General features: G+C 31.4%; 1 protein-coding gene across 1 annotated transcript in view; it reads right to left on the bottom strand.

Moving 5' to 3' along the window:
- LOC107613614 overlaps positions 10871 to 14992 on the bottom strand; it is a gene marked incomplete at its 5' end in the record, with an annotated part of 4894 nt that continues 772 nt past the window's right edge. The window contains 11 exon segments of the mRNA XM_016315700.2: positions 10871 to 11146; positions 11578 to 11682; positions 11797 to 11952; positions 12240 to 12377; positions 12565 to 12636; positions 12916 to 13038; positions 13356 to 13415; positions 13565 to 13624; positions 13796 to 13928; positions 14483 to 14581; positions 14703 to 14767. Of these exon segments, the coding sequence (XP_016171186.1) occupies positions 11114 to 11146; positions 11578 to 11682; positions 11797 to 11952; positions 12240 to 12377; positions 12565 to 12636; positions 12916 to 13038; positions 13356 to 13415; positions 13565 to 13624; positions 13796 to 13928; positions 14483 to 14581; positions 14703 to 14767 (1044 nt within the window). The 3' untranslated portion in view covers positions 10871 to 11113.

The following is a 14992-nucleotide window of genomic DNA, read 5'->3' as shown; positions in this document are numbered from 1 at the left end:
TTGAGTTCTTTTGCATAAATAAAACTTTTCTCATGATAATTGAATGTTTTTCAAGTATTATTCAGCACATGAATTATTTTTGGTTCGGTTCATGAATTGTGTTGGGTTCAGTGCAAATGTGATTTAACTAATATTCTTTTTGCAGAATTTTATGTTGGGAACACATGGCGAGTCCTACATTGATAAAAGTACAAACAAGGCCTACCGGTTCGATATTGAACAGTATGCCCACCAACGCCAGTTTCTTGACAAAAGAAAACTTGCATCGCATCCATTTGTAAGTTGTAATTTCTAAAGGTTCTTTGATAATTCTCTTGTTTGCTATTGTTTTGACTGAAATATTTTATTATTTTCCCAAACTTCAGCTATTTGTGCCAATTTGCAATGGAGCGCATTGGTGGTTGTGGATTGCCGATGTGGAAAAAAATAAATTCTATGTGTTTGACCCTATCAATAAGCTACCAGAAAATATACCTGACTCCAGGAAGAAACTGAACAAATTTGCTGTAAGTTATTTTTTGTAAATTATTCAAATTATTCAGTAAATGAAAGGAGTTCGGTTGAGTGTTGTTGATTTATTTTTTTAATTCTTGCATACCTTTCAGGGATTAATAATTTCTCATATGAGAGTTTATGTTGGGGGGAACCATTAATGGAGGATGGACTAGGAGTAGAAGCAGAGTACATCCTACTAAATAGTCAACATACAGAGTAAGAATCATTCTCTTCTATAGTGCTATTTTTAATATGTTTTATTTTGTACACTATTAATCGTATTATACTCAATTCTTGCTTAGTTATGATTGTGGGATATACGTCATGAAATGGATTGAAACAATACATCCACAAAAGATCAGAAGTAGAAAGAGATATAAATATAGAGCTTGGACACAAGTTAGTACTTTCTAATTTATAAACTTCTTTCTTTTCTTATTTCAGTTGGGTTCATTTAAGATGTAACTAATTCCTTTCAATTGAAATGTAGGGAGAGATTGATAGCTTCAGGTACCAATATGGTCTGCACATTTTGTTGCATGAAATGAACAAAATTAGAGACCAAGTGATTTCGAAATTTGAAGCAATAAGACTCCCAAACCCATCTGTTGCCCTCTCCAGCCCTTATTGTAAATTCATATCTGGGAATTTAGATAATAAATAGCATATACTAGGATTGGCAGTTTGTAATTAACAATATTTTGTTTAACTTATTTAAAAAGCAAAAAATTCTTACTTCAAATGTATACATGTGAATATTAATCTAAATGTTAATGTTAATATTTATATTTGATTCAACATGGATTACTCATCTGAGATGTTAATTTATATATCTGATGAAACTGTCTAGCTGTTGTTTTATTCCAGGTTCTCAGTAATTGCAATGACTGTATTTACCAATACATTATGAACTCCTAAATAACACAGTGAACCGAAATTAATACACTGGGTGAACCAAAAGACGGAAACACACTGAACCCCTGAACCCTGAACCCTAAACCCTAAACACTTAAACCAGAATCTTGAACACTGAACCCTGAACCGATAAACCCTAAACCCCTAAAACCCTAAAAACCTAAACCCCAAAACCCTAAACCCCAAACCCCTAAAACCCTAAACCCTAAACCATAAACCCTAAAACCTAAACCCTAAACCCTGAATTCCTAAACCCTGAATCCTAAACCCTGAACCCCCTAAACCTTAAACCCCTAACCCTAAACCTTCAACCCTGAATGCTGAACAGTGAACCGAAATTGATACGCTTGGCGAACTGAAAGTTAGAAACACACTGAACCCCTAAACCCTGAACCGTAAACTCTAAAACCTGAACCCTGAACCACTAAACCCTAAACACTAAACACTAAACCCAGAACCCTAATCCCTAAACAATAAATGCAGAACCTTGAACACTGAACCCTGAAACCATAAACCCTAAACCCCTAAACCCTAAAACCCTAAACCATAAATCCTAAACACTAAACTCTAAACCCTAAACCCTGAACCCTAACTCCTGAACCCTAAACTCTAAACACTATATTCGTCTAATTATTTTTAGACTCCTTTCTGCATACCGAACCGAAAACATGCACATGGTGAATCAACTCTTTGATAATTATCGAACCGAAAAGTTACTCACATTTACTCACAGTTACATATTATCAATTCAATTCAATTCAATTCAGATATAGATCACCTCAGTCCATTCAATTCACTTCAAATAAATTACCAATTTCATTCCATTGAATTCGATTCAAAATTCAATAATCCAAAACTCATCAAATTGATGCGTTTCAGAAGAATTATCCAAATCGCACTCATTCAACTGATTTGAAGTTGATTCATTCATTATTTCAATTAAGAAGTGCATATCAAAGAAGAAAACGAAAAAGAAGATGAACGACGAAGCTAATTGCGTTGAAGTCAATCCAGATCCATAATGTAGAGAAGAAAAACGTGAAAGAGGAGAACAACGATTTTAATTAGGTTGAAGAAGAAGAAGAAGAAGAAGAACGCGAGAAAAGTTTACGTTGTATGAAAAGGTTTACGTTGAGAAAGGTTTACTTTGAGAAAGGTTGATCACGCAAAATAAGGATTACGTTATATACGTTATAAGAGGCGCGTGTAAAACAAACGAGTATGTGGGATGTGGAATGGAAGGTACTTGGGTACCATCCATATAATTTTTACATGGAAATAGAGCTTTTCCATATTTATAACAAAATTGAATTCAGTTAAACAATAAAAATCAAACAGATATTATCCAAATCATAATGAATTATATCAATTTTATTTTCTAAATCTATTTAAATCATACTACAAATATAATTTTATCTCATTTATACTTACAACAAAATAAGTTGAACGTCATTCTTAAATGTGTTTGCTTTGCAAACAACATTAATGAAAATCTTTTTACCACAATGCTATTGCATGACCAAATTAAAAAAACAAAAGAAAAGACACATAAGAAGAACAAAAACAAATACTTAGTTAAATTTAGCTGTAAAAATAATTTCTTAAACTAATANCTAATATTTTTCAAAAATAATATAAATAATAAAAAAACATAAATATATTTTAAAAAATATATTTTTATACTTAAAAAAATGCCAAAAATAGAAAAATTTATAATTCAATAGAAATAAAAAATGCAAAAAAAGACGTGACAAATTTGCAAGTATTCCTTGGAAAAAAATTTATATTTAAGATTTTACTTGAAGAACATTCTAAATTTCTCCAACATTTAAGAGAAATTCCTACTAGACGTGTCCAAAAGAGACTCCTAACATCTAAGATTTTTTACAATGGACCAGTGATTGTTCTGTTCATATTATGGTTCTCAGGGTGCCACGGAAGGAAATTTTTCATAAAATCACACGAACCCTTGCACCTTTGTGATTAACATAACCATGCCGATGTTAATTTAACCTGTTTTTTCAAGGTACAACTAAGACATATATATATATATATATATTGGTTAACATACGAGCCTAAGCCCAAAGCAAAACAAAAGCAAGAATCAATAAACATTTGGGAATATCATCATATTTTGCTCATCCAAGCATGATCATTTTTACCCCTTCACCACTAGCATCATTGTTTTTTGGACACTCTTCAAAAACATCTTTTTACTTTATATGTTATCACTCTTCACAAAATGTTCAAAATTTTTGTTAGCAATTAATTGTCATGGCTTCCAAAATTCAACCAATCGATCAAAAAAAAAAACTTAACATTTTTTCAGTCCATCATCCAATAAAACTTAATCACATCATACGTTTATTCAATTTTGTTAAGTTGTTAACACTCTCTGGAATACAACACAAGACTGCTCCCCACCTGCGGCTGTCAGCCTTTCTATCAACTCACATATTTTACGAACACAGGGCTCCTGTGCACGCATCGTAACTGCGTCTCATCCACGTCGAATCTATACCTTTGGATGTCGAACTCTATCTATACCATATAACTTTTTTTTTATTTTCACTATTTTCATCGTATAATCAAACACAGAACATCTAAAATTTAAAATAGAATTATTTAAATTATTTAAAAAACTATGATAAAATTATCTAAATTAGTATTAGAGATTACAACCTCACAATCGATTTTATTAAAATTTTATAGATTTTGATATAATAATTATGGAATTTGATATTTTTTTACTTGAATCTTTTTTAATTTTTGTCAATATGATCCTAAGTCATTAATGTTGTGAAATAAATAACTAAAAAAGAGAAAATAAATCTAAAATAAAAAAATAAAAATAGAAAACTCTATTATCAGTATTTACCAATATAATTAACTCAATATAATAGATATGATTCATATGTTTATTTAATATATGTAGTAATGTAAAGAGAAAAATTATTACTGTGTGTAAATTGTATCTGACGATACCTTCATTTATACATGTAATAAGATGCTTTCATTTTCAACTCTCATTAATTTGAATTCATCTTTGAAAAAGTGATTCTTTCAATGTTAACCGTCCAAGTCATAAATGGGTATCCATCTATTTGTTCTTATCACAATACTCTCCCTTGGATGTCCATTTAAGATTATACCTCGTTAAAACCTTACTAAAGAAAAATCCAATAGACAAAAACTTTAGTGAAAGAAAAAGAGTACAATATCCTTTGTGACGATGTCTGCTTCGTTAAAAACCTTGTCAAGAAAAATCCAATAGGGACAAAAACCTGGCCAAGAAAAAAAGAGTACAATCTCCCCCTCTTGCCGACATTATTTAATATCTCAAAATTGGCGCATCCCAATCTGATGTACCAATTTTTCAAAGGATGAATTTGGAAGTGACTTTGTAAATAAATCTACTAGATTATCGCTTGAGCGGATTTGTTGGGTATCAATTGTTCTTTGATTTTGAAGATCATGAGTGAAGAAGAATTTGGGAAAAATATACTTTATTCTATCACCTTTGACGTATCCATCTTTAAGTTGAGCAATGCATACTGTATTATCTTCAAACAGGACAGTTGGAGCTTTCTTATGATCAATCAGTCCACATAATGACAGAATATATTGGATCAAACTCCTGAGCCAAAAACACTCGCGACTAGCTCCATGTATTACTAGTATTTTAGCATGATTAGAGTATGTTGCTACAATCGTCTGTTTCGCGGACCTCCATGATGTAGCTATACCACCATATGTGAACAAGTATCCTGTTTGAGATCTCCCTTTGTATGGATAAAACAATCCTCTACATAGCCAACTAGTTGTGACTTAGATCCATATGGATAAAACAATCTCATATCAACTGTTCCAAGAAAATATTGAAAGATTTGTTTGATTTTATTCCAATGTCTTCTGGTTGGAGAAGAACTATACCTTGCTAGTAAATTCACAGCAAATGATATATCGGGTCGTGTATTATTAGCAAGATACATTAGTGCCTCAATGACACTGAGATATGGTACTTCAGTACCAAGGATATCTTCATTTTGTTCTTTAGAATGGAAATGATCTTTTTCCACATCCAAAGACCTTACAATTAATGGGGCACTTAATGGATGTGACTTATCCATATAAAATCTTTTCAAGATATTTTCTGTGTATGTTGTTTGATGAATAAAGATTCTATTTTTTATATGCTCGATCTGCAGGTCGAGACAAAATTTAGTCTTTCCAAGATCTTTCATCTCAAACTCTTCTTTTAGATCTTTTATAGTTGTTGGAATCTCTTCAGGGATTCCAATGATATTTAAATCATCAACATACACAACAATTATAATAAATCCAGATGCAGATTTCTTTATGAAAACACATGGGAAGATATCATCATTCTTGAATCCATTTTTGGCCAGATACTCAATAAGACGATTATACCATATTCGTCCATATTGCTTTAGACCATATAAAGATCTTTGTAATTTGACTGAGTATAACCCCTGTGAATATTCATTGGATGATTTAGATATCTTTAATCATTCGGGAGACTTTCATATAGATATCACGATCTAATAATCCGTATAAGTAGGCTGTTACCACATCCATTAAATGCATATGTAGTTTATAGTATGCGGATAAACTGACCAAATAACGCAATGTTATTGCATCCACTACAGGGGAATATATTTCTTCATAATTTATACCAAGTCTTTGTGAAAAACCTTGTGCCACAAGTCGAGCTTTGTAGCGTACAACTTCAGTTTTCTCATTTCGTTTTCTCACAAATATCCATCTGTATCCAACAGGTTTTACATCTTCTAGTGTACAGATTACAGGTCCAAAGACTTCATGTTTTGCAAGTGAGTCTAATTCAGCCTTCATAGCTTCTTCCCATTTTGGCCAATCATTCCTTTGTCGATATTCTTCGACTGTTCTTGACTCAAGATCCTTACTTTCATGCATGATATTTAATTCCACATTATATGCAAATATTTCATTGATAATTGTCTTATTTCGATCCTATTTTTTTCCTGTAAAGGCATAATTTATTGAGATCTCGTCATTTCACAATTTTCAAGTACCTGAACGTCTTCTGGCATCAAAACTATATCAGAATTTTGGACAACTGTAGGTATCTTTACTATATCTTTATCTTTTTCAACAGGAATAATATTTACTTCTTTTCTTTTTTGAAGATTTTTGTCTTTGAAACCGACAGGCCTACCACGCTTCTGACATGAATTTATTTTGGTGGCCATTTGTCCGACTGGGACATCAATTCAAATTGGAGCATTTTCAGCTGGTATATAAGATTTAGTTATCATTTTCATATCAGAAAATGCATCAGGCAATTCATTTGCTATTCTTTGCAAATGTATAATCTTTTGAACTTATAGTTCACATTGTCCTTATCAAGGATTTAAATGCATCAAGGATTTAAATGTATAATCTTTTTAGGAAGCTTATTATCTCCCCCTAATGTTGGAAATTTTGATTCATCAAAATGACAATCTGCAAATCGGATTTTAAATACATCTCCAGTTTGTATCTCAAGATACCTTACTATAGATGGAGAATCATATCCAACATATATCCCCAATTTTCTTTGGAGTCCCATTTTAGTACGTGAAAGTGGTGCAATAGGAACATATATCGCACACCCGAATATTCTCAAATGGGAAACATTTGGCTGCTGGCCAAAAGCTAATTGCATAGGAGAGAACTGATGGTAACTTGTTGGCCTCAAACGAATAAATGCTGCGGCATGTAAAATATCATGCCCCAAGCCGAGGTTGGGAGATTTGTTCTCATAAGTAAAGGACTAGCAATTAATTGGAGGCATTTAATAAGTGATTCTGCTAACCCATTTTGTGTATGAACATGAGTTACTGGATGTTCAACGCTTAACGCTTAGGAAGTAAATTCACCAACATTATCAAGACAAATTGTTTTAATTGGATTTTTTGGGAACTGTACTTTTAATCGAATAATTTGAACAAGTAATCTTGTAAACACCAGGTTGCGAAAAGACAATAAGCACACATGTGACTATCTCGAAGATGTATTTATTAGGATCATAAAATATCTAAAAGATCCACATGGTAGATGAATAGATCCACATATATCGCCTTGAATCCTTCCTAGAAATTCAGAAGACTCAAATCCAATATTTATTGGTGATGTCTTTAAAATTAGCTTTCTTTGAAAACATGCAGCACAATAAAATTCACTAGATTTAAGAATCTTCTGGCTTTTTTAGTGAATGTCCATGTGAGTTTTCAATAATTCTCCGCATCATGGTTGTTTTCATATGACCCAATCGATCATGCCAAATTATAAATTTATTTGGGCTAGTAAACTTCGAGTTTACAATGGCATGTGATTCACTTTTATATTATTTAAATACATTGAAAATAAAACTTAACAAAAAAATTTATATTATTTATTTACATGAGTACTTTAACAAACCCACATACTAAACTTTTTCTTCATTGATCAAATGGACAATATTTCTTTTAGGATTCTCAAAGAAATTAGATACTTCATAATGAGTGGTGTAATTTTTAGAAACATCATTTGAAACAAAATTCGTCTCATTTCCTTTATCATCATTTTTCAAGGATGCTTGATAAAGATCAACTAGGTGACTCGGGGTACGACAGGTACGCGACCAATGACCCTTTCTACCACAACAGAAATATTTATCCTCTATTGATTTATTTTGCTCATTATTTCTTTCTTTATCCCACTTCTGGTGAGATCCTTTCTTATGAACATAATTTTTCTTCCTCTCATAACTTTTCTTGTTACCAAAACCTTACCATTTACCTCTTCTGGGGTAATGATTTACCGTATTTGATTCAGGAAATGGGATGGCGCCAGTTGGGCACACTTCATGATTTGTTAATAGCAACTCATTGTTGCGTTCAGCAACAAGAAGGAAAGAAATTACCTCAGAATATTTTTTAAATTCTTTTTCTCAATAGTGCTGCTGTAAGAGCACATTCGAGGCATGGAAGGTCGAGAAAGTTTTTTCTAACATGTCATTGTCAGTTATCTTTTTTCTACATAATTTCATTCGTAAGGTAATTCGAAACATTGTTGAATTATATTTATTTATGAATTTAAAATTCTGTAGACGTAAGTACGTCTATTCATATCGGGTTTGAAGAAGCATCGCTGTTTTTTTTTTATGATTATTCTTTTTTTCAAGATTTTTCCACAGATCTGCAGGATCTTTTAGTGTGAGATATTTATTTTTCAATCCTTCGTCAAGGTGACGATGAAAGAAGATCATGACTTTGGCTTTATCCTTTTGGAATGCATTATTTTCAGCCTTAATGGTATCTCCAAGATCCATTGAATCAAGATAGATTTCGGTATCTAGTATCCATGATAAGTAGTTGTTTCGATATTCAAGAGCATTAAATTCAAGATGAGAGAGTTTTGACATAATAAAAATTTATTATTTGAGTCTTCCTAAATGTTTATCAGAGTCTCGTGCTGATAACGTGTTGTGAAATAAATAACTAAGGAAGGGAAAATAAGTATAAAATAAAAAAATATAAATAGAAGACCCTATTATCAGTATTCACCAATATAATTAACTCAATATAATATATACGATTCATATATTTATTTAATATATGTAGTAACGTAAAGAGAAAAAGAAGAATATTAACCGTATAAAAAAAGGAGGATTATTGTTATTGCTGTGTGTAAATTGCATCTATTTATACATGTAAGATGTCTTCATCTTCAACTCTCATTAATTTGAATTCATCTTTGAAAAAGTAATTCTTTCAATGTTAACCGCCCAAGTCATAAATAGATATCCATGTATTTGTTTTTATCACAATAATTAAATCTAATTTTTATGGTGTAACTAATATTTATATCTTTTATCAATATTATACAAATTAGCATTTATGGTCTTGTAATTTAAAATATGAAAAAAATTGATTAATTTTTTATAAGAAAAATAACCACTTGTACCGATAAAGTTTGTGAACACTGATAAAAGTACCAATCAAAGAAAGAAACTAACGTTATACCCATAAAATATAGATTATGTGTGACAAAAGTATCCAAATCATAAATTTTTGTTGACTTTTCAATAAAATTTTTAAATTATTCTGGCTCCACCATTTCCTTTTTGTCTTTCCCTTCCTATGCTTGTTCTTCACAAATCCACCGCCACTACCCTCACCCTCCTCAAAAAAATTATGGCCATTTAAGAATAAATTCACAAGAACAACTTTTTACTTTTAAGACAAACAAATGAGACATATTTATCATGTACTATTGTTTAGTTAGCCCTAAATTTTTTTGAAATTTAGTTGCTAGGAGTACATTTGATACAAATAAAAAACTTTTAAGACAAAATTAAAACAAAATATATATTATCCTAAAATTAACTATCACTAAAAAATTAAACTCTTTCACATGAAAATAATAACTTAAAAGCTTATTATGAGATTTTTTTTTTATCTACAGAAATTCTAAGAAATTCTAATCTTCATAGCCGATGGTGAATTTTGTTCCCTATGACTTTTTTGTAAAAATAGTTTGATTATATAAATCTTTTGTGCCATAATTTATAATATCACGATAAAACTGACATAATTTTAAAAGACTTATATTCCCGTAATATTATTACAGACAAAAACACTAGTTAACAATAAAGTTTGGCTAGACATGAATTCATCCAAATCAATTTAAGTTGGTATAGTGATTAGCTCACTAATCCGCTGAAGCAAGTGTTCGGAGATTTAAGGTTTGTTTGGATGTTGAAAAGAAAATGAAAGGAAAGAAAATAAGAAGAAAGAAAATAAGAGGAAAGAAAATGGAAAGAAAAGTTGAATTATTTGTGTGTTGTTTGGATGAATAGAAAATAAATGGAAAGAAAATAGAGAGAACATTTTCTTTTGTTTAGATGAAAAAAAAAAAGTGAGAAGAAAAAAAATCATAATAGTATAAAATTACATTAATACCCTTATCATAAAATAAAGTATAAATATTTTTATTTATTCATGTTTTATTATATTTTATAAATATTATAAAATATTATAATTTTATATATTTGATTTAAATTATTTATCTAATACATATAATATTTAAATATAAATTTTTATTATAATAATATATTAAAACTAAATTTATATTAATATTTGTTAATAATAATATAACTAAGGGTAGTATTGAAAATACAAAAATATAGCACTTTTCTTCTTGTTTTCTTGCTTGTGATGGAAAGAAAATTTTTTTAGTGGGACCCACAAAAATTTTTTTTCCTTCCTATTTCCTTTTATAACCAAACAAAGAAAAATATCATTTTCCATCCATTTTCTTTCTATTTATTGTCTTTCCACTCATTTTCTATTAAACCAAACAAAACATTAAATCTCGTCTTGTACGTGCAGCAACCTATTAGTCAGCAACAAATTCTTAAATAAAGTTCAGATTCGCAACGAATTAATCTTTGACCTATTATGTAGAAAACAAAAGACATGATTTCATCCTTACACAAAACAGAAATTCATGAAAAAAAAAATATAGAAAGAGAACAATCCAAAGCAACTAAACGGAGAAGGTAAAAAACAAATACAAAATTCAACAGTATGATACAATCATCTATGGTTACAGATTATAAATTTATACAATGATGAATACAAAAGCATGCTCTAGCATCACCAGCATTGGCCATTTTTCAAAAGAAAAACCACCTCTTTCGTCGTTGTCTCTGCAATGGTTGAGTGAGTATAGAAAATCACATCACTGCAACTAAAATAAAGAGCAAGATAGATTGTAGGGAAGGCGAAACACACAAATAAACATTTTTGAAAAATTATTTTATTTTAGAAAATTTCAAAGTAAAACTTTAGAATTTAGATAGCATTGAAGTTTCTGCATTTGAACATCTTTTGCACAAAAGCAAAATCACCCATCATTTAGTAAGACAGTGTAACATAGGAAGTTATAGTTGATTTTGCAAAAAAAAACCCACAATAAATCGGAGCGTTTTTGTGTGCGTGCGCATGCATGTAATCTTCATCATCAAATGAGAACAACATTCTTGACAGAATTTTGAGAGCCTATCCTATCCAAACATGCATAACATATATAAATGTGCCCGTGCGTGCGTGTGTGCATGAGAGAGAGAGAGAGAGAGACCTTATCCTGATTTTGTTGTGGTTTTAATAAAATAGGTTCAGAAAGAACTCCATTGCCTATATCCTGAATATATGGCTGCACCTTTTCCTCCAACATCTGATTCACCTGAAGATTGAGACCCATATACCAAAATAAGATGGTATTTGATAAATCATATACATGTTTATCGTTTCGCCATGAAGAAAACAAACAGGAAATTGAAAGACAAAAATGTCGAACCTTTTCCTGACGCCATTTAGTTTCCCACTGTGCATCCAAGATCTTATTGGAGATTTCTCTCTGTGCATTAAGAAGAACAGTCATTTCATAGAACTTCTCCGGATCTTTGAGATCCTCCTCACTCCAAGATGATGAACTCAATGGAAGATCCAGTTCCTGCCAATTCTTTCCAGTTAGTTATGCCCAATGGTGCCTACACCGATGCTAAAGAAACAAAACTGAAGAAGTTCCTTTGCCACCCTTTTTAAGTACTAAAAGATCAATGATATAGGAAACTGAGTAATGAGTTATATGCTCGTTCTAGTAAATTGAAAGGAGAAAACATTCAAAAAGTGAACTTAACAAAAGAAAATTCTAATTTGAGAAGGAGAAGACGGAAAAAAGTATTAGCGATAAAAAGAATTAAGAATAATTAGCAGAAGATGAATTTAGTGAGTACGGACACCCCAATTTGGCGGTCTTGGTGGAGGATCAAGCTTCATAACCTCTGACTCTAGAGCCTTCTTAGCTTTATAGAACGGAACATTTCTCACAATGATGGGATCATCCCTTGCCCTTTCAGGGTCTATAGATATCAAGGCCTGTGGTAACAGAAAGATCCCAAATTTAAAAAATAAAAGAAAAGGGTGTTAAATTGATTTAAATAAAATGCCAAGTAAATTTAGATTATATAGTTTCAACAATTTGAACAATACTAATTTCAGAAGCTTGGTATGTGCATAACCAAAGCTTCAATAAACAACCTGTGATGCAGTACAAGAAACCTACCTCCTGCAGGTACTCCCACCCTGGTTTCCTCTTGGCCACCACATCTCGGAGTTGATCATACTGCGTGGATTCCTAAGTTCACCACAAAAGGATCATTTAGAAAGGTATAATATAAAAATAAAGGTGATCATTTTGTGACTTATGTTTTCTCATCAAAAGCACATTTTCAAGTTCCAACATATATAGGTACAATTGTTCAAACTTAGTTTAACAAAATTGATTTGAATAAATTGGGCATTGCATGTGGCAACCAAGGAGATACAAAAGTAAAAACGATAATATATTGAAAACAACAGGTGGGGAAAGGAATAGATTAAGAGTTTAACTAAAAACAAAAAGGAAAACAACAACCTTGTACTGCCACCATATTTTCTGCTTCACTTCATCATCATAGGTAAATCCACCCATAATCTGAGGAAAGGTTAGCAGCCAAAATGCAGCAATACTTGGATCTTTCATGCTGTGCGTTATGTGCTGGGAATTGAAAACAATAAATAGTTAGGTTCGCATGTCAAGTAATGTAAATCAAACAATAATATGAACCTTATGCTTATGCATGACAAAAACATAACAAATGAAAGTATAAAGGCAGAGTATAACAAAACTAAAAAGATCAAGGGAGAACAAAGCTAATTATGGAAATATTAGTAGGGAAAACTATGATTATCAAATGCATTGCTTTAAGTAACCATAACATTCAGGACCAAGGGTTGCCTTTAGTTGTATATCCGAGTTAACTATGCTCATAATAACAATAACAAAGACAAACTCAGATATGAAATAATACTGACCTCAAATGGATAATCCATCTTTCTCAAGATATTATAAGCTTTCCATGGGGGCTCCATAATCTGCATAAACAAAGGGATGCTTGCTTAAAATTTGCAAGAACTAGTAAACTTTAATGGATACTAATAAATATGAAAGTATGAATCAGATAAGTCAACAATTAAAAGAAAACATAAGTTCTAAGAACCCCAGAATAAAGAAAGCAACTCACATCATCCGCTGAGATCCTCACTTGCAACTTGTTTTTGCACTCAGGACAGCTCATTACACCCTGGAGAATTAGTATAATGTTTAACCAAATATTACAGAACAAGAGGGTTACTAAACAAAGCATGGTGTGGTGCAGCTTATTTTTGAAATACTATTTTTTTTTTTTCAAAAAAAAAAAGTGGGATTCAGCTTATTAATGAAAAAGAAAGACAACCAGGAGATTGAGTCATACAGTTCCATCACAACTTGGGCATTCTTTTGATGGTAATGGAATATGAAGATCCAAGGAGGATGGTAGATGCACTATTTCAGCGCGGTTGTCTGCAATAGCATCTGCTACAGATTCAGCAGTTGCTTTCTCTCCTCTGAAAGTAAATAAATTAAATAACAAGTTATGAGGTATTGATAAGTTGATGGATAGTTTTTTTTAATGAAATAAATAAAACTAAAAGATATGCCAAAAGGAACATATGTGGAAATAATATTACATCCAATTTCCTGTAAATATGAAAGACATCATCTTTTGAGATTGACAGCATATTTTGTCTTTGCATTTCCAAATATTAATATATTAATGCAATGTAACTTTGATGCATACAACTATACAAGTCAGCGTCCAACATTTATGAATTTCAGTGAACAGAGGCCTTCTAAAAGACCATTATAGAAAAACTCACTAATTTCAAATGAGTACATTACAATGCTATGTAAACTTGTATATGTTGGCAGCAGTTTATTACTTCAGAACATTCCTAGGGAAAAATAGATGAATAAAAAAAACAGAGAGTATTCTACTACAACTAGAACCTGAAATATATTCTTCTAGAATTATTTATTAAACATTTCAATAGGAGCACCAAAAGACACCACAGTTTAAATTGTGATACTATCTGCAAAGTTCAAATGGAGAGTAAGTTACCTCTTGAAGCTGCAATTCTTCACTTGATAGTGCACCCTCCCACTCCCTCGACACATGGTACACCGCAGGGCCTGCCATCCATTACATGTCCTACAGTTCCTGTTCTCGAGACAAAAATTTAGTTTAGAGTTCAACAAAATTTCATATTCAACACCGAACACTATTACGTTGTGCAGAGACATATTATGTATCCAAGTGAGGAAGGAACACCAAATAGCACCTTTGACATACGACCTTCTTCCCCAGGTCCAATGCAATGTCATATGTCCCCAAAGTAGCTACGGCCTGCAACAAATCCATGCAGTAACATTCATTGTCTAACTAACTAAGTGAAACCCCAAAGGCAATGCAGTTCTCATGAATATAAAATTTCGATAATCCAACTGACCAAACTACAAGCTTATGCAAAATGTTTCTGAATATCATAGAACCCGGTTGAATTTTCTTTATAATTGATATCACCATTTTTGTAATTAATCAATACTATAAACAGAAAAAACTTTCAGAAAA

The sequence above is a fragment of the Arachis ipaensis genome, chromosome B08 (genome assembly GCF_000816755.2).
Source record: "Arachis ipaensis cultivar K30076 chromosome B08, Araip1.1, whole genome shotgun sequence".
Classification (NCBI taxonomy): domain Eukaryota; kingdom Viridiplantae; phylum Streptophyta; class Magnoliopsida; order Fabales; family Fabaceae; genus Arachis; species Arachis ipaensis.
Note: the sequence above shows the minus strand (reverse complement) of the source record. Positions and strands in the feature narration are given on the sequence as shown.